The sequence below is a fragment of the Tachypleus tridentatus genome, chromosome 13 (assembly GCF_004210375.1).
Source record: "Tachypleus tridentatus isolate NWPU-2018 chromosome 13, ASM421037v1, whole genome shotgun sequence".
Lineage (NCBI taxonomy): Eukaryota > Metazoa > Arthropoda > Merostomata > Xiphosura > Limulidae > Tachypleus > Tachypleus tridentatus.
The window spans coordinates 87,108,372-87,132,096 of NC_134837.1; the positions used below are offsets into that span (position 1 = coordinate 87,108,372).

The window sequence follows — 23,725 nt, forward strand, 5'->3', positions numbered from 1 at the left end:
ATTAAGTTCAGGTATTTGTAACACAAGGTTAAAAAATGTCGTCACCAGTGTGTCTTTTGAATTTATTTATTCATTTTCTTGAATTAAATTATCTACCACCACTTTACTTAAATATAGTAGAAGATGGCTTGTTTTATCTACTACCTCTTAAAAAGTCTGTGGTAGAAGCTGATCTGTTCTATCTAATACCACTTTACTAGACAACCGTAGTGGCGAATCTCTTATGCCTACTACCACTTTACCAAGATATAGCAGAAACGAATCATTCTTATAATACAATTACTAATAAGTTATGCTGTTAAAACTGAAATCCGTTGATATGGTGAAAAGTCCTGTTAACTGTTATTTAAAAACGAATGACAAATGGGATATTTTGTAACAAATAAGATCATTATTGTTAAGATGGAGTATAAATACACTTAGCACTGTTAATGACAGAAATACATGTTATATTAACTATCTACATATGTAATTTGTATAATGAAATACGTTCTATGTACATTACGAACAATTTATTAAGAAAGTAAACAACGTTATCAGACAATTGTAGAAAGATGTGTAATTCAGCATTGCAGTGTTAGAATGAAACTTTAACAAAGCATATATAATGACAAAATATACCATCAAATTATTATTAATAACACCTATAACCTTATATCAATTCATATTAAGTATTCAGCACTTGATTGGTCGTCATCATATTCTAATAATCTCCGCAAGGCAATGTGGCATGCTGTCGATAAGGTTATTGATATAATTCACTGTGATTTCATTTCAACTTTTCACTAGATGGCGTTACAACTCAATTACAGTATTTGGTTTAGTGTCGTGGTTAGCTATTTTATGGCTCAGTTCTGCACAACAGTCCCAACAGAATTACAACCTGGAGATTTTGCTGGCTATGGTAATCTTCTAACCTCCTCTTGGTCGAGATAATCCTATACACTACGTGCACTGTAGGCAGTGGCATTGATATCCTGTGACACAACGTTGTTGCTAGACTTTGTCCTATCATATGGTAGAAGTATCGTTTTCTTGTAATATCTATAGAAGGCGCAATTGTTATTTTCTTAGATGAAATAAATACCACGTTTTCACCATGATGAATATTTGCCCAAATATGTACTGCATCACCTCCTGTAGGAAAGATAGTGTTCCTTCATTTATTTTGTAGGCAAACAACGAATACGAATCCTACCATTAGCCTTACAAAGCCAGAAACAGAACTCATCTGAAAAGCTGATATGTCGCCAGTGTACTAACTGTAAGTTGGCAAGCTCTTTTGTCAAAGTAACATGACGACACTGATAAAATTTGGTTAATATCGGTCTGCAAAATAACCTTGTTTGTTCAGTCTCCTTTTCACTATTCTTTTGGATACCTGGAATGAATGTCTTCATGCAATTCAGTGGTAAGCTGCTGCAAGTTATTTCGGCCTTCACGTTTCTCATCAAAAACACGGTAATCTTGGGCGGCCTTTTTTTGGTGTCTACCATTAGGCTTTCCTGGAACAATGTTTCCTGCATTCCGATGATGTTTCAGGATTCTGGATACATGTACACTGGAGATACTCTGTTATTCTGACAGTGCCTGTTTGCTTCATACCATTCGACACCCTATAAGTTCTGAGACGTTACTAGGCATACTTCTACACCAAAGAGAAATTGTCTGAACAAAGCGTTGATCTGTTTCAAAAAAGATTATACCAGAATCACACCCTTTTATATATAAAACAATTGTGTACCTGTGTTTTGATGAACAAATGCTCAAAATAATTTTTACAGATCAAACTAATAGCACTAATATCTACTGTTACTAGTCGGAAATTTACTCAATAACAGTAATTTATAATAATGTGCAAACATTTTGGCCAAGACTAGTTTGAGCGCATTTTTTGGTGTCTTGATCTCATGAAAACCTACGTAAAGTGGATAATAGCGTTATCAGCCCGGCATGGTCAGGTGGGTTAAGGCGTTCGACTCGTATTCTGAGGGTCGTGGGTTTGACTACCCGTCGCAACAAACATGCTCGCCCTTTCAGCCGTGGGAGCGTTATAAAGTGACGGTCAATCCCACTATTCCTTGCTAAAAGAGTAGCCCAAGAGTTGGTGGTGGGTAGTGATGACTAGCTGCTTTCCTTCTAGTCTTACACTGCTAAATTAGGGATGGTAGCGCAGATAGCCCTCGTGTAGCTTTGCGCGAAATTACAAAAAAAAAACAATAGCGTTATCGTTTATCTCAGACATATATTAAATATTTCTTTTCTTTTTCACTAGAGACGAAAATGAAAAGAGAATCTGTGAGGTATGGGCCTAATGCATTCTTTGATTGGCCACACCTGCTACTGTGAACTGTAGTTTCGCGTGTTCAAGGCTCATCAGCAAAGCTTGGGTCAGCAAACCAAAAACACACCATTAGGCTTCTTTTGAACTTTACTTCTGATAAAAAAAGAAGAAATATCTCACTTGTACTCACAGTCACCTAACAGTTGGTCCTCTGTAAACGGGCTCATAACCTAGTAGATAAAATTTATTTCACTTATTTGAAAAGAGTTGTTGTAAATATATGTAGAAAATGTTTTTGGTTTTGGAGTTATGGAGTTTGTTATGACGGACTGTTAGGCGCCGGCAACATCTGAAGAACTTGTTGTTTAATGTCATTATTCTCATTCCTAGAGACAAAATATGCTTTCATGAATACGTAGAATATTCCATCCTCTTTGAGATAAATTTAAATATAAAATTACATAGAATTTATTCATACTACCTTGTAAAATCTCACATATGTACTCTATTCGTGAATAGGAACCGTCACATCCCTTTTCTACCTCTTTTGAAAAGGACTATCACGTGAAACAAAACTTTTATGAAGTAATTATCTGGTAAACTTCTATTGACTTCGTTTTCTTTTTTTTACAGAAAGATCATGTAAAATCTCCCAGGTGATTTTTAGTCGCAGCGTAACGACTCATAGAATGGCTTTGGCGTTTTTTTTTTCTTTCAAGTACAAACTTTTATCTCATAGCTCCATTATCTTTTGACAGATTTAAAATATAGTAACTGTTTTGAACGCAGGAAGTTAAACTCTTTCGATTTTTGACCTCAATCAAGGCTTTATAGGTTAATTTACTTTAATCCTGACAAAACGAATTGTAATTTGAGCGCGCGCGCGCGTGTGTTTTCTTATAGCAAAGCCACATCAGTCTGTCTGCTGAGCCCATGAGGGGAATCGAACCCCTAATTTTAGTGTTGTAAATCCGCAAACTTACCGCTGTACTAGCGGGGTGCTAAATTTTAGCTTACGTTGGTAGAGATTCTGATGAGTAATAACATCGAATTGGGTATACACGCAACCCGTGCTGGGTTTGTTTACGTACAGAAATATGGGTGGTAGAAAGGAGAAATAAGTCCCAAGATTAATTTACTTTAATCGTTTCTAAAAGAATTTCAAGTACCGCGGCTTTTAAAGATTCCCTCTTGTTTTTTTCTGGAGGAAAGCATTTTGTAAAATCCGAAAATTTTTAGATACCATGAACAGAATTTTCCTATAATATTAAAAACCTTATTATTTATAGATTAATGGAATCATCTTGTACATTCTCTCAGACTTCTTTTGTTGTTTTGTGTCCTTTTTTAACAGGAAAATCATATAAAAGCCCTCAAGTTATTGTTTAGTCTTTCTAGGGTGAAGATTTCCTTAAAACCCTACCTCTCTTCTATCTTAATCAATAGGATCCTCTTGAACCATCTCACTAGTTTTCTTTGCCCATTTTGCACAGAATTGTCGTGTAATATTTCTATCCGTTAGTTCTCTTGTAAAACACGACATTTTATTTCATCTACTCTTGAAGACAGAATTCGTTTATAACGTCTGCAGACTTTTTCCATCTTTGAAATTTCCTCTAAATAATCTTTTAGGTGTTGCTGATCTGGTTAGAAACGCAGTTTGTGAGAAGTGGCTACTTTTCCATGTAGATGCATCAAGTACCACTAGTGGATTTATGAAACGTTTCTTTATAATGACGTATTTTGCATTTTTGATGTTTATTTAAGAAATTTTAATTTATATATTCTCTACCATAAGACATAATTGAACTGTCGGAATTTTATTGTTTTCCATTTAATATCCTTATTTCTATAATTCTCTGTAGCATATCGATAAGTGTGTGTGGATTTACAATGCTAAAGATCATACATTTCTGATTTGAAAATGGAAATTGATACATATATAAAGTTATCGAGCAGACATAAGTCGTTAGACCATGGATTTTATTCCCGTCACGTGGTCACAGTGTTGCTCACAAAAGCAAAGAACGCCACTTATCTTAAGATGCATCTTACTTCCTACTTCAAATTTATGTATTAAAACGTGTTGTTGGTGCACGTATACCATAATGAGTTACAAACTGCTGTTTTCTTATGATATAAATATCCTAACCGCTTTATTTCAACCGTATACTTGCTTGTAAAATTAGTACATGGATTTTGTTTAATTATATTTTTACCATATAATTATACGGTAATTATACCAGTTATGTTGAACGTTTTTGCATTTAATAATTGCATCAATTTCTTAGGCCACACTTGATAACTCATGCATTTACTTAACGCATGTTTACAAAACTCACCGTTCGCATCATAGTGTATATTTCGCCAATTTAATTTTGGACGTGCGTTGTAACTAGTGTATTGTATCGGTATGTTGTCGTAAAGGGTGACTTAATTACTTCTTTAAATGTTAATGTTTCAACATGAGTACTGTTCTTTCTTGTGAGCATTTGAAGCCGGAACTTAGTTTCATCTACTGTATTATGTGGCACATGAGGTATCACTTTGAAATCTTCATTTAAGTTTTGCAAGTACTATTAAGGTCTTGTGTCCCTACAAAAAGAAGCAAAGATACTTTGATTAGGCTCTTTAAATATCTACACCTTGTATGAAAGAAAAAATCATATATATATATATATATACGATTTTACATGTGTGTTTTACTTATTGTTTATTTTTGAATTTCGCGCAAAGCTACAGAAGGGCCATTTGCGCTAGCCGTCTCTAATTTAGCAGTGTAAGACTAGAGGGAAGGCAGCTAGTCCATCACCATCCACCGCCAACTTTTGGGCTACTCTTTTGCCAACGAATAATGAGATTGACCGTAACTTTATAACGCCCCCACGGCTGAAAGGGCGAGCATGTTTGGTGCGACTGGGAATTCGAATCTGCGACTCTCCTATTACTAATCCAGTCCCCTTAACCACCTGACCATGCCGGGCCAACATAAAATGATTTATATAGCATTTGTAATTAAATGTGTTTAAGAAATACTTATGTTTGTATACGTGTCCCAAAGTTAACGCGTATTATGTGCTGATTAATGAATTTAAGAAGTTACACGCAACGAAAACTTTGTGTTCTTATTTTATTGTTTTTACTTTCGTGTCTATGAAGCATGTACATTTTCGCGATTTAAACATAACATCATATATTTAGGAACTTAATTTTTATCTGTTACTAAATAAATATGGCTGATGAACTACGAGTCTGCAAAAGTTTTAGTAGCCTTAAAAGCTAAAATGATTAGCTAGTTCACTTTCGATTAGTCGAATTCTTTTAGGTCCGGAGTAAGACAAATTATTTAATACGAAAAGATTGCTTAGCCTAAGTATCTTTAAGCGAAAAATCCTTAATATAGTTTTCATTGCTCCTTGGATAAACATTTCTGAGGTCAGAGATATTTTCGTTGTAAAATGTAGCGTGTAGAATTAATTAATAAAATTAAAATATGGGCGTTGCCTATATACCGTTCTGGCCTTCAAAATATCTTTTTGATCAAAATACTTTAAATCTTCACGCGTGGTTAATTCTTTTTATCTTGTAAAACCTTTTGGTGATACAGAATAAAAAATTGCTCTGTTTATTTCTCAGAATTCAGAACCAAAGTTATGTTGTGCCATTTTCTTCATCTGCACTGAGTTTCCTTTTTCTTTCTTTTTGTAGTTGAAGCGTTTAGCCACCGATATTAATTGTGTATCTAACCGGAGCCACTAGAACGCCCCGTTTAGGGTCTGTCTGATTAAACACGTACATGTTGAAAAAAGGGAATTGCATTATCATGGTTTAATAATACTTGAAATATTAATATTTGCATGTTATGCCCTAGATAATTGATGATGGACAAAAAATCACTTTAAAATTACTCATAATTATACACTTTTTATTATTTTTCCTTTAGTTATATTTAATCAAGTATTCAGCAGTGTTTAAAAAAACATTTTTGATAAGTGTAGCAATTTACCTGAAAAGTCTTCAGGCATTAGTTTCGAAACAAGACTTGGCGTAGGCCTTCAATAGTAGCTTTAATGCTCAGTTAATCCCTCTATTCAGTAGCTGCATATATTAAGCAATGAGAAGCTGCTGGCTGGTTGTTCTCCCGTTGGTCAATAGTTCTAAACTAGGGTTGGCTATGTATACAATTTTAAGGGTTTTTGATTTCTTTGTTTGGCCTATATGTTGATTAAAACAAATGTTCCTAGATTGGAGCTCATGAATCCCATGAAGGGGTATGAAAATGTCAGGTGAGTAAAAGCAAATACACAATATTATTAAGGTACTCAGTATCTATAGGTTCAATGGATGGGGTGAATGTTTTGGGACCTTGTACTGAGAATGTTTGGAAGCCCATGGGCTTAAATCACTGTGTAGTTTGAATATATCAATATCTTTAATAACAATCTACCCCCTCCCCCCGATTTATCTTCCTCGCACACATTGGTATCCATTAGTCAGTTTTGTTTTGTAAATTCTTGTTTGTTATTAAAATCTCTAAGTAGCTGTGTATCATAGGTCACAGCATTACTTTATCATTTGGTGTATTGTTTTTAATACATATTGGTAACAATAAACCATTGCTTCACAAAACGCTGCTTTAATCACTTATGTAGTTTTATTCCGAAGACATAGCTTGCATATTAGTACAATTTTAAAACAAAAATAGAGCTTCCAACTGAAAGATTTTTATCTAACAAGAAAGTTTTAAAAGGAAATAAATTTGAAAGAGAATTACTGAAATGTTCTTGAATAATTTACGATTTTTATAATTTTTCTCACATAATAAGATGCAATTAGTTTCAAAATATGATTTATAAAATCATAACATCATGGAGATATGCACAAGAAAAAACTCATTGTGGAATGTGATCACTTCTTAGACAGTACTGACAATTCAGCAGGCTACTATCCAATATGATGTACAAACAATTCATTGTAGCAGGTAACTTATAATATCCAGAAGACAAACGGTGTAGCAGGCTACCATCCTGAGAGACGAACGTAATATGATTATCTATTTTCTTTCTGCTGAAATGACATATCTAGTTAGTGTTATACAGTTTTGTCTTTTCTGTGTAGTTTCTTACTCTTTTCTTATCGCCCTCCAGTGGCTTAGCGGTATATCTGCGGACTTACAACGCTAAAAACCGGGTTTCGATACCCGTGGTGGGCAGAGCACAGATAGCCCATTGAGTAGCTTTGTGCTAAATTCAAAACAACAATCTTTTCTTCTCCTGCATCTTACTTTACGACTGTTGTTGTTTTTGTTCAAACATTTGAGCAATATATCAGTCTTCACTTAGTTCACTACAAACGTCTTAGTTCCTATGTGCTAAGAAAACATAACAATTGAATCAAATGAAAATCTTTCTCGAGTACTTCCGTATTAGAGGATATGCGTGAATTCAATCTGTTGAAATGTAAGATATAGTATTTAGTTTCTTACCATTATGGCCATATGGTGTTGCTTTTCTCTATACTTTGGTTGCGGTTTTGTGTTAAATAGATATAGAGAGTCTTTTGATTTTCCTTTTATCAGTGTGTTATTCATGGAAGATTGAGTGCTTCTCCCCCCCTTCCTCGATCGAACTACATTCTTCTGCGGTTTTACCGTCTAGCTTGCAATGTTATTGTTGAGTAGTTGATGCCATAAGTATAATATTGTATGTCGTTCATGTTTGTGGATCGGTACTTTGGTCAATGTTTTGCTCATCAGATGTACAAAAGATGACGTATACTGTTACATTCTTGGAGTTCTTGACTTTATTTGAACCAGACGAGACATTACTGTGTCATGATTTGTAAATCTCGGCCTAATTTTAAATTGTCATAATGTTTATTGAATGTCTTTCTTTAGTTCTGCAAAGTGATCTCGTTTCATAAACAGCAAGCAACAATTAATAAGCACAAACTAAATGATTAACTGCTATTTTTATCTTTAATCATCAATACTTTATCATTGTCACCAAATCTAAAACTTTTAGATCTAGTTTTGTGCTGTTGATCATCCCTTAGAAATATAATTGTAATGGTTTTTTGTATAATACATTAATACGGTTTAGTGTAAGCATTAAAACGTTACTTGATTTGTGACGTTTTCATTCATAAACATATTTACAGTTATTAAAAAATGGGGCCCAACATGGCCAGGGAGTTAAGGCAATCAACTTGTTATCCGAAGGTTGCGGGTTCGAATCCCCGTCACTCCAAACATGCTCGCCCTTTCAGCCCCGGGGGGCGTTATAATGTGACGATCAATCCCACTATTCGTTGGTAAAAGAGTAGCCCAAGAGTTGGCGGTGGGTGCTGATGACTAGCTGTCTTCCCTCTAATCTTACACTGCTAAATTAGGGACGGCTGGCATAGATAGCCCTCGAGTAGCTTTGTGCGAAATTCAAAAACAAACAAACAAACAGCTTTGCGCGAAATTCAAAACTAAATTAAAATAAAAAATGGTAATAATTAATAATAAAAATTCGAAAGCTGATTTCAATAAGCAAATGTGTTTTTCATTCAGTGACAAAGTTTTCTACGTGATTTAGTTATGTAATCGCAAAATTACATGGAAGAGATGTAATGTTGAAGGTATTCGTTCAGCATCCTTTATCACGATTGCTTGCACATTAATACTAATATGTTTTTATTCTAAGTTTTAACTAATAGCACAGTTACTCAAAAGAATTTTGACAAATGTTACATTTACTACAAAAAGCTTACATATATTGAAAATTAAAGTTTTTTTTACTGCGTGCATTAATAAGGTATGACACAAGAATGTGAGGTAAGATGCCCGTGTTTGGCAGATAAGTTGGACACGGTGCAGCTATGTCGGTGGATTTAAAAGCTTACGTATTCCAAGCAGAATGAGTCATTGTATTTTATGTTGTTAAGGTTGCTGGAATTGTTATGCTAACGGTATGAGTCATGTGATGATTCCGTGCACTGTATACGTGTAGAAACTACCCTGTCTTAGAAAAATATGCAACGTTAGAAAAAAGAATCGAGGAGGAGATAAAACTCGTTTCGTACTTTTCGTTTTTACATGACTTTAGGTTTGGTTACGTATCTAAAAAAGTAATATAAATGAATGAGAAGTTTTCCAATTAGTTTCTGAATTGTATTTGCTAGACCGAATATTTGAATCTTTTTAACAAAACGTTTTTCCTGTTATTTTAAGATTCATAACCGCATTTAATAAAAACATTTTCAAAGTTGTAAAATATATATATATATATATATATTACTTCACTACAGGTCTAACGTAGATGCCGGACAACGAGGAATAATATTCTATCATACATAAGTCAACCAAGTTTTATCAAAAATCGAGTTATTGAGCAAAAACTGTGTGATAGATCAGTTCCTATGTTAAACATATAGGATTTGTTTTTCCTTTCTGTGACGTTGACCTTGATCCTTTTAAACCTAATCGTTTTTTTGTTTGGATCATAGTTTAAATGTATACCAATTTTAATCTAAATCCTTTCAATCTTGTTCGAAAACTTTTGGTGACAAACACGAACACACACACATAAGTTTAAACGTAACCTCTTTCACCTTTGATGGCGGAGGTAAAAAGTTACACATTTTTATTTTAACACCTTATTTTTTCTCCCTTGTTTCATTCCTATAGCTAAACGAAATCTTTCTTTTGAAGTAGCTTGTTGGATGGGAATGGACTTTCAGAGCATTTATTGAGAGTCCAAGATATATTAAACTGAAGATCAGAATTAATTAAACATTTTATTGAAGTGAATCAGTGAAAGAATACGAAACTACAAACATTTCACCACTGTTAAACTGTCTGCACGATCGCCAAAACAGATATTCAAAGTTATCAACGAATATTAAAGTCCATATACATGATTACACAAAAGTCTGATGAAAAACAATAGTATTAACACCCTTAATATCTCAATTGAGAGAGGAAAATTTGATATGACTCATTCTACATATTTAATTTGTGACTTGTATCACATAAGTATACTATAGAGAACCTGTATCAGGCTCAGTTACTTGGCAAATAATATGCATAACCTGTATCGGGGACAAATACTTTGGAAGCACTATATACAATTTGTATGAGGTAAAGATATTTAGCAAAAACTTTACATAACCTGTGTCAGGTGCATATGCTTTTGCAAGTGCTATACAATCTGTATCAGGTACAGATGCTTTTGCAAGTGCTATAAATAACCTGTATCAGGTACACACGCTTTTGCAAGTGCTATACACAACCTATATCAGGTACAGATGCTTTGCAAGTGTCATATTAATCGACGATGAAGTTCATATCCTGTGAGTTAAATTATATCTAAGTATTTAGTTATGCATTATGATTAATATTTTTCTTTTTAGCTGCGGCATAGCGTCTCATAGACCGTCTACGTTTTTTTTGTTTTCTTCAAGTACAAACCTTTAGCTCATATCTCCGTCATCTCTTAACCAATTTGAGATATAATTACAATTCTGGACTCTGGACGTAAAACCATTTCATTTCATATATTTGACCGCTTACAATGTTTCCTAGATTTATATATTCTAATCCTGCCTAAAAATGCCGCGGCTGTTGAGGATTCCCTCTTGTTTAATAGTAAATCCTTCAGTACCTGTTTTTAGAATTATTGGCCGCAGTACAAACTGTGTATTATGCAACGCAAAAGAGTGAGAAGCAATTCTGAATTACAAACATAGTGGGCTGTAAAAGGCATTAACTGTAGCAATAAAGGAGATCGACTTTGAAAAACACACTAATTTAATTTTAGGGTGTTAACACAGAGAATTGTAATTAAGGAGTCTTACAAGTTTTGAGTTGTCTTCCAATATTTACTTTTAATATAAAAAAACAGCCACTTAGTTTTTTTATTTCCAATATCATTTATTCGTTTAGATTTTTGTTTGTTTCTCAAGTTCGCGCAAACGAGGCTCTCTGTGCTAGGCGTCCCTAATTTAGCAGTGTAAGACTAGAGGGAAAGCAGCTAGTCATCACCACCAACCGCCAACTCTTGGGCTACTCTTTTACCAACGAATAGTGAGATTGACTGTAACTTTATAACGCCCCACGACTGAAATGGCGAGCATGTTTGGTGTAACGGGGATTTGAACCCGCGATCTTCAAATTACGAGTCGAGTGTATTAACCACCTGGCCACACCGGGTCTATTATTATTTAATGATAATAATATTTGTGTGTTGTTTGTTTTTAGAACCGTGGATTAAATTGCGCTTTATTTGAAGCTGCAAATTGAATCAGCTGACTATAGTTGAAATTAATTGTTTATGATTAGCTGATATTGTTTTACAATAGACGTGTATACTTCTTTGTTGTTTTTGTGTGTACAAAACAATATTAAAGAAAAAGTTAGAAATGAAATAAAAATCCTGTGAGGGTTATAAGGTTTTGTTTCATTCTTATCATTTTCTAACATCATGAAGGAAGTTTGAATACCCTTATTTTTTTGGGGGGAAAAACATAGAAACGTTTATTTACACACGTAAATTCCCCTATTTTCTGTGTGTATTTGCAAAATTATATTTTGTTCTATATGACAAATCAGAAATAAATAGCTTGCTTTTTCGTTATAACTGTTTTTTTTTAAACAAAATAATTAAATTCTAACCTCAAAGGTATTGTAACAGCTGGGTCAAAGTGTTAGTAATTATTATTTTGAGGTTTGATATGCGCTGATATTTATTTGCACACCGAAATATACTTTTTTTTTAAATGAATGCAACACTTGTTATCAGTGCGACGTGAAATGCTAGTGTTTTAACGTTACGAGTATTCCAGATCTTTTAATCGCCATGTGATTAGAATTTGAAGTATTTTCCTGTATATTTAGGACAGTTGATTTTGACATAATGTTTTCGTCCTTGAATATGATATTATCAGACAGAGGTATTATTGTCTTGAACTTACTAACCTCTGCTTTCACCATGTCAGTAACTATTAGTGAAACACTTAAAAAACAAACTTTAGATTGATGTGTTCTTGTTGATGGAAAATGGGTTTGTTTCTCAACAGTCGCGAAATATGTGACAACTGTTACCACTACAGACGATTACATTTGAGAATGCTTGTGATATTTTGAGAGATTTAGATTGTTTATTTAAACTGTAAAATCCGTTAAGTTCCATTCGAGAACCCTAATATATTATTTTTCAAAACCATGATGAAATTACTTGTTTAAAAAATAAAAAACTAGAGCTGATGATTTCACCTCAACTTTATCTTGAAATACCCACAGTGACCGTAGAGAAAACAGCTGTATAACGCTTATAAAGTGGTTTTTAGTTTCAACAATATTGAGAGCTTAGTGCTTAGTAAGTCCCCCGATGGGATAGCGGTAAGTCTACAGATTTACAATACTAAAATTAGGAGTTCGATTTCTCTCGGTGGATTCAGCATATAACCCGATGCGGCTTTGCTATAAGAAAACACACACATAGCTTAGTGCTTGGTAATGAATACTGAAACGTACTATTAGTTCGTAAATAGGAATACGAAAAAACTGCATGGTAAACACAAGATCTTTTGTTATACCACAGCTTAATTTTAGATCTGTACGATTAAAATACATTTGAAAAGGATGGTAACTTCGTTTTGTTTGTTTAAATTTTAGCTGCCATAAATGTAATATTTTACATCTTTACTTTCTACCATTCTTGCTGTAAAATATCTGACTTTCTATTGAATAGAATTTACCATTTTTTTCTTTTGTGAATGGTTTTGTACTGAAATATTAAATGCTTGCGAGATAAGTGCATTAATATTCACATACCCTTTACATTTTAAACTTATTATAACACATCTAAATGATCTGTACTCTGAGTATAGATCTAGCTTCATCTTCGTAGTTGTCGAGAAAAAATCCAGGCAAGTTTGTTGCCCGACTTGTATTGAAGAATCGAATTGGCTAAACTGCTCCATTATGTACTGTATGTGTTCTTAGTTTCATACTTCCAGCAAATTTTTTAAAATTTTGACACTGCTTTAAGACAAATAGCATGTTGTCTACCGTTACCCCATAATATTTTTATACAGTTAACAAATCTCTCTCGCTGAAAGATTTGATACTTTTGTAAAGCAAGATATGTACTTACAAGAGTAAAAAGTGTACAAAAATATCGAAAAAGAATAATTTTAAAAATAATCCTGAGGGTAACCAACTTGCAAAATATTGGTACAAGAAATGTATCTGTCACACTTGAGAAACTTAATCAAAAATGTTTTTCTTGGAAGGTTTTGAAAAAACCACGTTTTCATATCTTACTGTTGTACTATTGGGTTCTCTAGCTATACAAACTATCTTCTGCAATTTTCAACAAGCAACGCGAATAACTTTATATGAATTCCTTTATTAAATGTATTTTATTTGCAGATAGGTTTTCTTCTTCATTGGAAGATTCTTTTGTTCCTTTGGATTGTTCAATCTCATAAAAATTCCGCTGTAAGGATTATAGATAAATGCACTTAGTAGAATGTTTAAACTTTTTTCATTTGAGCAGCCAATTTTTTAGAACTGGTGTTTAGTTGAAAACAGACCATACTAGAAAATAAAATTACCATTGTCTACCTCGTTTTCTTTTGTTGTATTTTTTACCTATCTATGATCTTGGCGCTTAAGAGTATTTTTTGTTTTGTTTTTACTAGATGGTACACGTAAAGTTTGTTTTTGACACGCTATTTTCATTCGAGATAAGCTGTGAAACAATGGCCAAGTGGCCATTTTATGTTGAGTTACGAGAACTAAGAGAAAATGGGGGAGAATTACGATTACCCCAGTTGGAGGGCATTCGGCGTCCTTGAAGCGATAGATTAAATTCTCTTGTGTCACTGTCAATGCCTTGCAACCTTAATTTCAGTGTTGCGTACAACCATCGAGACATGTCGTTTGGCGCCAAGTTGGTTTAGCACAACATTTTTTTCACAGGTTTATGAACTCTCCTGTCATTGAAAAGGCATCCATCACTGGATGTGTGGACTTTAAAGCGTGCATAATGTTATTATTTCATGTGTTTATGTACAACATTTTATGCAACTCAATACTCTGTGGCTCAATAGGAACATTACTAAAAATGATTTCAGTTTCAAGTAGACAAAAATATTCCATCCAGTAAAAGTATAAAGCACCAGTAAGTTTTATTTTTGCACATTTCGTTTCATATAGTATTTCAACAGACTGATCATTTTTAATATCCGGGTATGGAGAACTGGTTATGTTTAACTTGTTCAACCACTGGCCTGGAGTACCAATATCTACAGTAGGTGAAGTTTTGGATTAAACACCTTTTTTATGTTATACAAGTTTTCGTTTATATTTGATTACTTTTGTTTAATGAATGTTGTTCTGTATATGCTTTTGGGGTATAACAAGATCATTGCCATCAGAAAATGGATTTACAACGCTAAAGTCAGGGGTTCGATTCCCTCGATGGACCAGGCAGATAGCTCGATTTGACTTTGCTATAAGAAAACACATACACACACAGACACCAGAAAACAAATTATAGAATTGTTTTATGAGAGACTAAATGAATTTAAAAAATGATCTTTGTGGGATTTAACATCCTGATTTTGAGTGAAACATCGGAGATGTATTGCTGTATACTCGTCGATAATCAAATAATTTAAGTTCATAAAGAAAACATTCTATAGTTGTTGAAGTTTTTGTTCATATGATAGTAATAAGGAAATGTATTGTGGAATTTGCTGTTTATGAGCAGAGAGAGAGAGAAGAGAAATTACACGTAACAAGTGTTTGGTTAAATTTTAATGATATTTCATTTAACATGTTATAAATTTCTTGGTTCTTTTCACATAGAAAAAATAACTTTTGGTTATTTCAGTACCAGAACGAATATAAATCTTATAACCCTGTTACGTATTATAATTTATCTTGGACGAATCTCCAATTTATTATATTACATATACTAGGTATTAAGATTTCAAATAGCCGAAAATTTTAATTTTAATTTAGAAGTTAATTAAATGTTAACATCTATCAAATTTATAATATTTTCCAACAAGACTGACACACAAAATTCTTTTTTAACATGACAACAACACAATTTATAATAACGGATGTTATAAATAGTTATTTCAAATAATGATTTACATATAACAGCTTTAGAAACTTACAGACAGTACTGAGTCTTATATCCGGTCTAGAACTAAATATTTTATCGACGATCCAGGTCAACGACGAGCAAATTAATTCTGAGTTGATACTGTCACACTTCGCTTAAGCTAGTTAGCTTGGTTGGCCTCACACCCTTACAAGTATACTTTTAGATGCCTAATGTCCTCGTAGAAATACTAATGTCAGAAGTTAATTCATTGAAGTTGAACGGTTTGTAATCTATAAACGTTCCCGGTCAAATTCTGTAGTTTTCCGATTAATTGGCGTTTATCACAGTTATAGCTTCTGAGGCTTATAGCATGCTGACTATAAACGACTAATAATATTCTTCTCTTGACGCGTTGATTTATATAGCTTAAAGCGAACTTCTAGAACGTTCAACAAAGTTCGAACACATCAACGTTTTCGTAAAACAAATATTTTTTATTCTATTTCTCAAAAAATCTACAAATGTAGAGAACAGGCAGGACTTCTGCACTAAACACCCAACAATATGCGTCACATGCAAAATAAGAAAACTATACGGAAACATGCACAGGTATTAAAATAAAAACATTATGGTAAATCTGTAACTATTCGCACATCTAAGAAATACAAATATATGTTTTCCAGCGTGAAGATGTATTTCTATAACAATAATGTTTGAATCATAATCTGACGCATAATTGGACGCAAAAGTGAACTCATATTTTGAATGCGCTATAAAAGTGACTGTCAAAGATCACTATTCAGTCAGAAAAGGATAACCCAAGAAAATGACTGTATATACTGTAGTTTAGCTACTTTCTTTCTGTGCTATCAGTTTGAATTAAAGATGGGTATGCGTAAATGTTTTTTGTGACGTTTCACGCAAACCTTCTGAATGAAGAAATAAATATGAACAATAATATCCTACTAGAAAAGCTACTTTAAACTGTTTAGTGTACAGATACTTAGAAATCGTCCATGTTTTTAATGAAACTATATGTAGGATATTATGTGACATTTGAAGCTTTTTACCTCGAGCTACGATAATACATCAAAAATTTTATTTTCCATAGATGTTTTTGCCTTTCTTATGTTGGTTTGCTACTAAGTTACTAAATAATTGTCCACGAAAGGGATTTTAATTAACAAAAGTTCTCAAACCTGCATCATAAAAACATGATATTAATATGTTTGCGGAATTTGTAAAATTATATTTCGTTATTATTTTGAAGCCTTTGACTACTCCAGTACATTAGACTATCATCGATCCATATTTGTCTTGGAACGAGGTGGTGGCGAGAGTACATGACTCTCAAACTGCATATCATGGGCTCGAATCCCGTGATTTAACATGCTCGCTCTTTCATCCAAGTTGTGGTTATTCCTGCTTTTTGTTGGTAAAAGAACAGGCCAAGAGTTTGTTTGCTATGGGCGACGCTAACTAATTGTCTTCCATCTAATCTATCACTTCAAAATTAGGGAGTAGTTCAAATTTAACAAACAAGCAGACAAACATTAATCTTAACACTTAGTAAGAAAAACCTATGAACCATGCTTGCAAGTACGTATTTTTAAACCTGATTGCGGTCAAATTCCCCCCAGATACCTTTTTCTGAAATAAAACAGTGTTATTACATATTAAATGTACTCCATCATTTATGAATAAATTATTATTTATAACGTAAAGTAACATCATAGGATTATTGTAAACAGTCGGTTTTGCAAAACTAATTTTACTGAAGAAAAAATAAAGTAATTAAGGCTATTATATAGAAAAGATTAATACACTCTGTGGTTTATTTTGTTTTGAATTTCGCGCAAAGCTACTTGAGGGCTATCTGTGCAAATTTTCTGGTTAAGGTAAGGGAACGATATAATTAATTGTTTGATAACTTTAATGTTTTATTTTTAGAACTAGAGAGAATACTGCATTTCTTCTTTCCAGTTCTTGTGAATGATAGTGAAATTAGTTGAAAACAATAATTATAAAAATTATATAAAGCATAAATAAATAAGTAAAAGTGTAAAAAAATTAAAAATGATTAGTGCTGTGTTGTTAATTCGTACCTAAAAATAGTAAAACCGATAGTAGTTGGAATTCAACCGCTTAACCTGATTTACACCCTAACATTGTACACTACAACTGATGATGCATATGTACCAAACAGTTTGTAAGCCTTATAGCATACCGGTCCGCCATGGCCAGTATGGATAAGGCACTTGACTCGTAATCTGAGGGTTGCGGGTTCGAATACCTGGCACACTAACCATGCTTGCTTTTTTTGCCGTGAGAGGGCATTATAATGTGACGGTAAATCCAACTATACCTTGGCAAAAGAGTAGCCCAAGAGTTTGCGGTAGGTGGTGATAACTAATTACCTCTATCTAGTCTTCCACTGCAAAAATAAGTACGGCTAGCGTAAATAACCCTCGTGTAGCTTTGCGCAAAATTCAAAACATACCAAGTCTAACACTATACCAACCTTTTCGATAACCATACTCTACAACAAGTTATTTATTCATTAAACCGCTTGACTTACCTGGAGTAATTAATTTATGAAGGAGGTACGAAGAGAATTTGCAATTATAATACCATTAAACAACAAGTGTTGTATAAATGTATGGAGATTCTGAATAATCCAGAGCCTGATAAATAATGATGATGCTCTTCTAAATATCCACCTTATAATCATCATGCGGTTAGGAAATGTGTGGAACATATTTTGAGAAGCAATTTACGTGTTGTTTATACAAAATGTTAAAAATGGTGTCAAATACTGTAACCTTAAATCAATGTTTATTCTGATTTAAAGCCTTATGGTAATTAATTACATATTCATTATTAAATTATTTTATCAATGTATTATGGCTGTACTGTGTAAAACATTATAAATAGGCATACGTAAACCACGATAGCTAAATGCGTCTGTTCGATGTATAGTTAAAGTAGGGTTAAGACATCTGATGACGTTATAAAACAGCACTCGCTTGTATTTATTTATTCAAGCTAGAGAAAGAATTTTTACGAAAAGCAACTTATAAGCCTATACACTTTAGAAACTGCATAAGTCTTTCGTTAATTTTGGATTTGTTTATAAGGAATTGTATTTATAAGTAGAGGTTAATGAGTGAAATCGTTTTAAACCTTTTAATCCAGACAAAAATAAAGCAGAAATTTCAACAGTTGCAATTTGTAAAGTTTGAGAGCCTTCTACACTTTCTTCAGTTTTGCTCAGTCGTAAGTATGAAGTTTAAAACGCAAAAAATTGGGGTTTGATACCCACACAAGGGAGAGGGCAAAGATAGCTTATAATAATGTACCTGAATAATTACAACAGCTGTGAGCGAACAGGTGTTGAGTTTGTTTGTTTTTTTTTGTTTTTTTTGTAAATTTCACGCATAGCTACATAAGGGATATCAGGCGGAAACTAGCAGCGTAAGACTAAAGGAAAGGCAGCTAGTTATCACCACTCACCGCCAACTTGAAATATTCTTATACCAACGAATGGTGGCTTGCGCATCATGTTATAATGCCCTCACGGCTGAAAGGGCGAGCATGTTTGGTGTGACGGAGATTCGAACCCACGGGTCTTTAGTTAATAAATCTATATACCAAATTATATTTTAATGATATGGTTGATGCTTTTAAAAACTTTTTTCCCAAATAATTAAAATATTCTCTCTGTGCTTATTGCTTTTGAACTTCTTTTTATAAGATTCTAGATAAAGCACCACAACCAAAATTATTCCATATCTTTTGAGATTTAACTCAACTCAAGTATAGAGAATTATTTCACATTCACGCCATTATCTTTATCATATCTAATAATTCAAGTATGGAAAAATATTGTAATTTTGCATAGTTTATCATGTTTTTGATGTCAATTTGAAATTAGAAAATAAAATAAAGCCTTTTTTTTTTTTTAGTGCGCATACCAGTTCATGTAGTGTTATTGTATGTTCGTATTATATGGACAATGATCCTTGAAGTCTTGGCGATGACATGGCTTGACCATTTGGATAGACGTGCTCAATTTCTGTGATCATAGTCTGGGACAACTTCCTATTAAGTACTATTCCAATTATTAACATTCTTTGAAATCTCATGCAATTGTCAGACACCGCCAGATTTTTACAAAGTCACGCAACATGTTTTCGGTTGAAAATAGAATGTTTTAAGCAGAAAGTACACAGTGGTCTACCCACGCTCTAGTGATCACAGGGAATAGAACCTTTGATTTTAGTATTCTGATTCCATTAACTTATAGCTAACTCACCGGATGGCATTTCCTGCTACTGCTAACCACACCAGCTCTCTAACTCTTACTTATTGGTTCGTTCAGAAAACCATTCAGTTATGAATATTTGTTTCTCGAAACGATCTACTCGTTCAATGGACGAAGTGTTGAGGTAACGTTGAACTTCGAAGATCTCTTTAGAGATTCTATTTCAATAGCACAAGAAAGCGGCGAATTCATGACGAAACCATATTTTTCATCTTTCTTTCTAATTATTTCTTCAGGATTTTGTTTTTCGTTTTCAAATTTTGAAAAGGAGGTTAAAAATAATGGGCAAAAACATAATTCAAACATATTAAATGAAAGTTGGGAGTAAAAAAAATTGGGCACTTTAATGAAATTCGTAGCTATGTAGTGGATTAAAAAAATCCCTTGACTTTTATGAGAACTTGGATACCTAATTTCTATTCATCGTAAAATTTACAGATGTCTAACTGACGGGACGTTATAAGTGAAGGTTAATCCCATTGTTTGGCTAAGTTAATCCAAAGAGTTGGTAGTGTTAGTTAATTGCCTTCTTTCTAGTCTATTACTTCCAAATTAGGATGGTCAAGGGGGGGAAAATCCTTTGTGTAGCTTTGCGCAAAAATTCTGAAGTAAAGAATAAATATAATTGACTTGAGAAAATTAATCGTGTTTACAAGTTTTTAAAACTAGATAATTTTTTAAACTTCAAAATGCCAGTTTTGGCGTAATATTTATAAATTAACTTGTTATTGGACAGAAAATGTTACATTTTTTGTTTTTACACTATCTACACATGTTAGTCAATTTTGATATCCTTATCTCTTTCTCCATATTTTTCCGATATTCATTGTTAGTAAGGAAAAGAAAACACTTTTCAGTTCTGTTCAGTTTAGTAGGTTATCGATACTTGGATAAATACGACTGAAAACTTTAAATTTTCACGTAATATGTGTTTGGGCCGCCTTTATTTAATTACGACAATGTTCTGCGAATGGCGTGGCAGAAACCCCATAAGATACTGGAATAAGCGACTGAGATAATAATCTGTAGATAGTTCACAAATGTTTACATAGATGTTTTATGGTGGCACGCGAGACGTTCACTTTCATTTTAGAGATGCTTAGTCAAACAAAGAAGATGATGGAAGCCATTCATCTCATCTGCAAATAATTTACGGACAGTAATGTGTTATCCATAAGATTAAAAATCCAGCATTGTATGGTGAAATAGATTGGTAACATCATTCATGCTCACTTTGGATGTTATTAGACTGAAAGGAACAATGTATCCAAATGCTACCATGGAAAATTTCACATATTATTACATAATCGCATGATATGGTATGAAATTGTAGTATCCTGACCATTATTGATGTTCCACTTTATACATCTCTCCATTCATTTGTTTCATTTACCTGTCGAATTCGGATTCAGTTTATCCTAATACCATAGTTCTTTCTCCTTTTATTTCTTCTACTGATAAACCTTACGATATCGATCAGTTAGTCAAAGAAACTTTGCTTAATAACAATGCTTTTGCTAATGGACACTTACTACTGTACCCCTTTGAAAGATGGAGAGATTCTTATTTCAACCAGTTTGACTTCTACGTTTACTACCATTTATCTACATCTTTAGAATTACAGGACTCAAGCAATCACATGGGACATTGCATTATCACCTGCAAGTTAATAAAGTGTTCTAAATGTGTGAGTATGTATGTGTATTTGAGGGTCCTGATGAACTTTTCAGTCACTGTAGATTTAGCATGTGAATTTAGGTCTGGTTTAAAAATTCAACATTGGACGAACATCCTACGGATACACTAGAAAGGTCGTTCTATGAAGATAACTTAATTGTTGACAATCAGTAAACGTGAACTGTTTCTATCTTCAGAGGCCAAAGTGTCCTAATTTAAATCGATATAATCTGTTATTTTAGTTTGGAATCTTTACTTTTTTTTACCGGATTAAATACATTTGTTTAATCATATAATCACGTGAAATAAAACAGTAAAATAATCAATATAATTTAATATAAATAGATACAGGTGTGGTTTTGTGTAAGATTGCAACTATAATACTTACACGTGAATAGTAAGTGTATAAGTTATCTTTTAAGTCATTCGCTTTTTTTATTACAGTGCTGGCTATTAAAATCATTACACAGAGGTTATTTAGTAATTGTAAAGAATTTATAAAACATGATAACTTAACTATAAAATTTCAAGTTGTTAGATAATTTATCAAATTATATTTTCCAGTGTGTCGATTAAAATACTAAAAAAACCGGTTTCAAAACATCAAGGTTGCTAGAATTTCGATCTTAAGTCAAATCTATAAACGTACATGCTTTTAAACAAGTGCCAAATACCAGAATTTCCTTTTTTCAACATTGAAAATTCATTCATGTTGACACACAGAACCATTTTTTCCTCCACAAAAAGAAACGTAATAGTGGTTTGACATAATTTTATCGTTTTTATTATTTGAGCTACTATTTCTACCTGTTTACTGTCCGATATTTAACTAGTACGTGAAACATTCAAGCTATTTTGTGCTGAAAAGACGCTTTGCGTCACAGCGTGTTACAGCGCCCTCCCCTGTTAAATAGTGGAGTCAGCCTTCACAGCATTGGTGGGAAGTTTGAGCAGAAAAATAAAATAAATCGATGAAGTTGAGTCCGCGTTGACTTAAGAAATGCATGACTGATTTTGTGGATTGTATGCTCGCGAATCTTTGACAGAATGTGGAACCCATGAGGTAAGTTAAGCGTTTCATAATATCGGTGTGTTATCTATTAACTATTCTTAATTTTGAATTTAAAAACGTCAAATTTATGTTTCAACAACTGACGCTATTGGTTGATTAATTAGTTATTGCGCGTCAAGTATCGAAGTTTCCGAGAATTAAATTTGACTGCGATGTTTAGTGTTGCGAAACTCCTAGTTTCTGATAATGACACTCATTAGTTAAAATTAATAACACGAGTCAACAAATAAGTAAATACTTTGTCTAGCATTTATGTTCGTAGCATTCATTTCTTGGTATGTAAATCGGTCACACTTTCAATGCGTCTGTACAAACGGGTTAAGTCAATACTATGAGAGTTATGCTGAATTATATTAACAAATTAATTAATATTGTTGTACAGGTTGGTAAATTTCATACCCTATTAATCTCATTTGTAAATTTATAATCATTATAATGGACTTGTTTTTTTCCGACTCACACCATAACCTTCCTCGGTAATGAAAAGTGATGATACATGTACATGTATATATATCATCTACAACACTACTATGTCTGTCGCATCCCAGCTGGTGTGGTGAGACGAAGTATTAAGCGAAAGACCTTTTCGGTACTGGAAGTAAGAGGTGTAGTGTGATTCATATGTTATAACCCATTCTTCATGGTTTTCATTCATGACTTTTTCAAATTCTTCACTAGCGTCTCTGCCTTTTGGTTAAGCAACATGCACGATAAATGTAAGTAATGTTTGTTCCTAGTTGTGCATTACCTTAAGCAATGTTTTTCTTTAGTAAGTAAAGAATAGATGGAAAATCTAATTATCATAGTTGTATAAGAGACCTATAAGGCCAGGTGGTTAAGGCTCTCGACTCGTAATCCGAGAATCGCAGGTTTGAATCCCCGTCGCACCAAACATGTTCCCCCTTTTAGCCGTGGGGGCGTTATAATGTGACGGTCAATCCCACTATTCGTTGGTAAAAAAGTAACTCAAGAGTTGACGGTGGGTGGTGATGACTAGCTGCCTTCCCTCTAGTCTTAAACTGCTAAATTGTGGCTAGCGCAGATAGTCCTTGTGTAGCTTTGCGCAAAATTCAAAACAAACCAAACCAAGAGATCTATGCTCGATAGGCCTTTTGCAAACGACTTCAAAAATACCCAACAGTGCCTGTTAGTGCATCGGAACTGAGAGTGAGGATGGAATATCACTGAACTATTTTTCAACCCACACACTTACACGAACAGACAACAACTAGCAAGTTGATGGCTCTCCACTGTATGAG

General features: G+C 33.3%; 1 protein-coding gene across 8 annotated transcripts in view; it reads left to right on the plus strand.

Annotated features, from left to right (window-relative positions):
* The window catches only part of LOC143240804 (uncharacterized), a 194,159-nt gene that overhangs the window by 82,675 nt on the left and 87,759 nt on the right, over positions 1-23,725 (plus strand). The window contains exon 1 of one of the 8 annotated variants that reach the window (XM_076483905.1): positions 22,317-22,457. The exons of 6 other annotated variants lie outside the window; for them this stretch is intronic. In XM_076483905.1, coding sequence (XP_076340020.1) covers positions 22,453-22,457 — 5 coding nt within the window. In that variant the 5' untranslated portion in view covers positions 22,317-22,452. Of the gene's footprint in view, positions 1-22,316; positions 22,458-23,024; positions 23,183-23,725 lie in introns of those variants that run through there. One more of the 8 variants, XM_076483906.1, reaches the window with a different exon arrangement.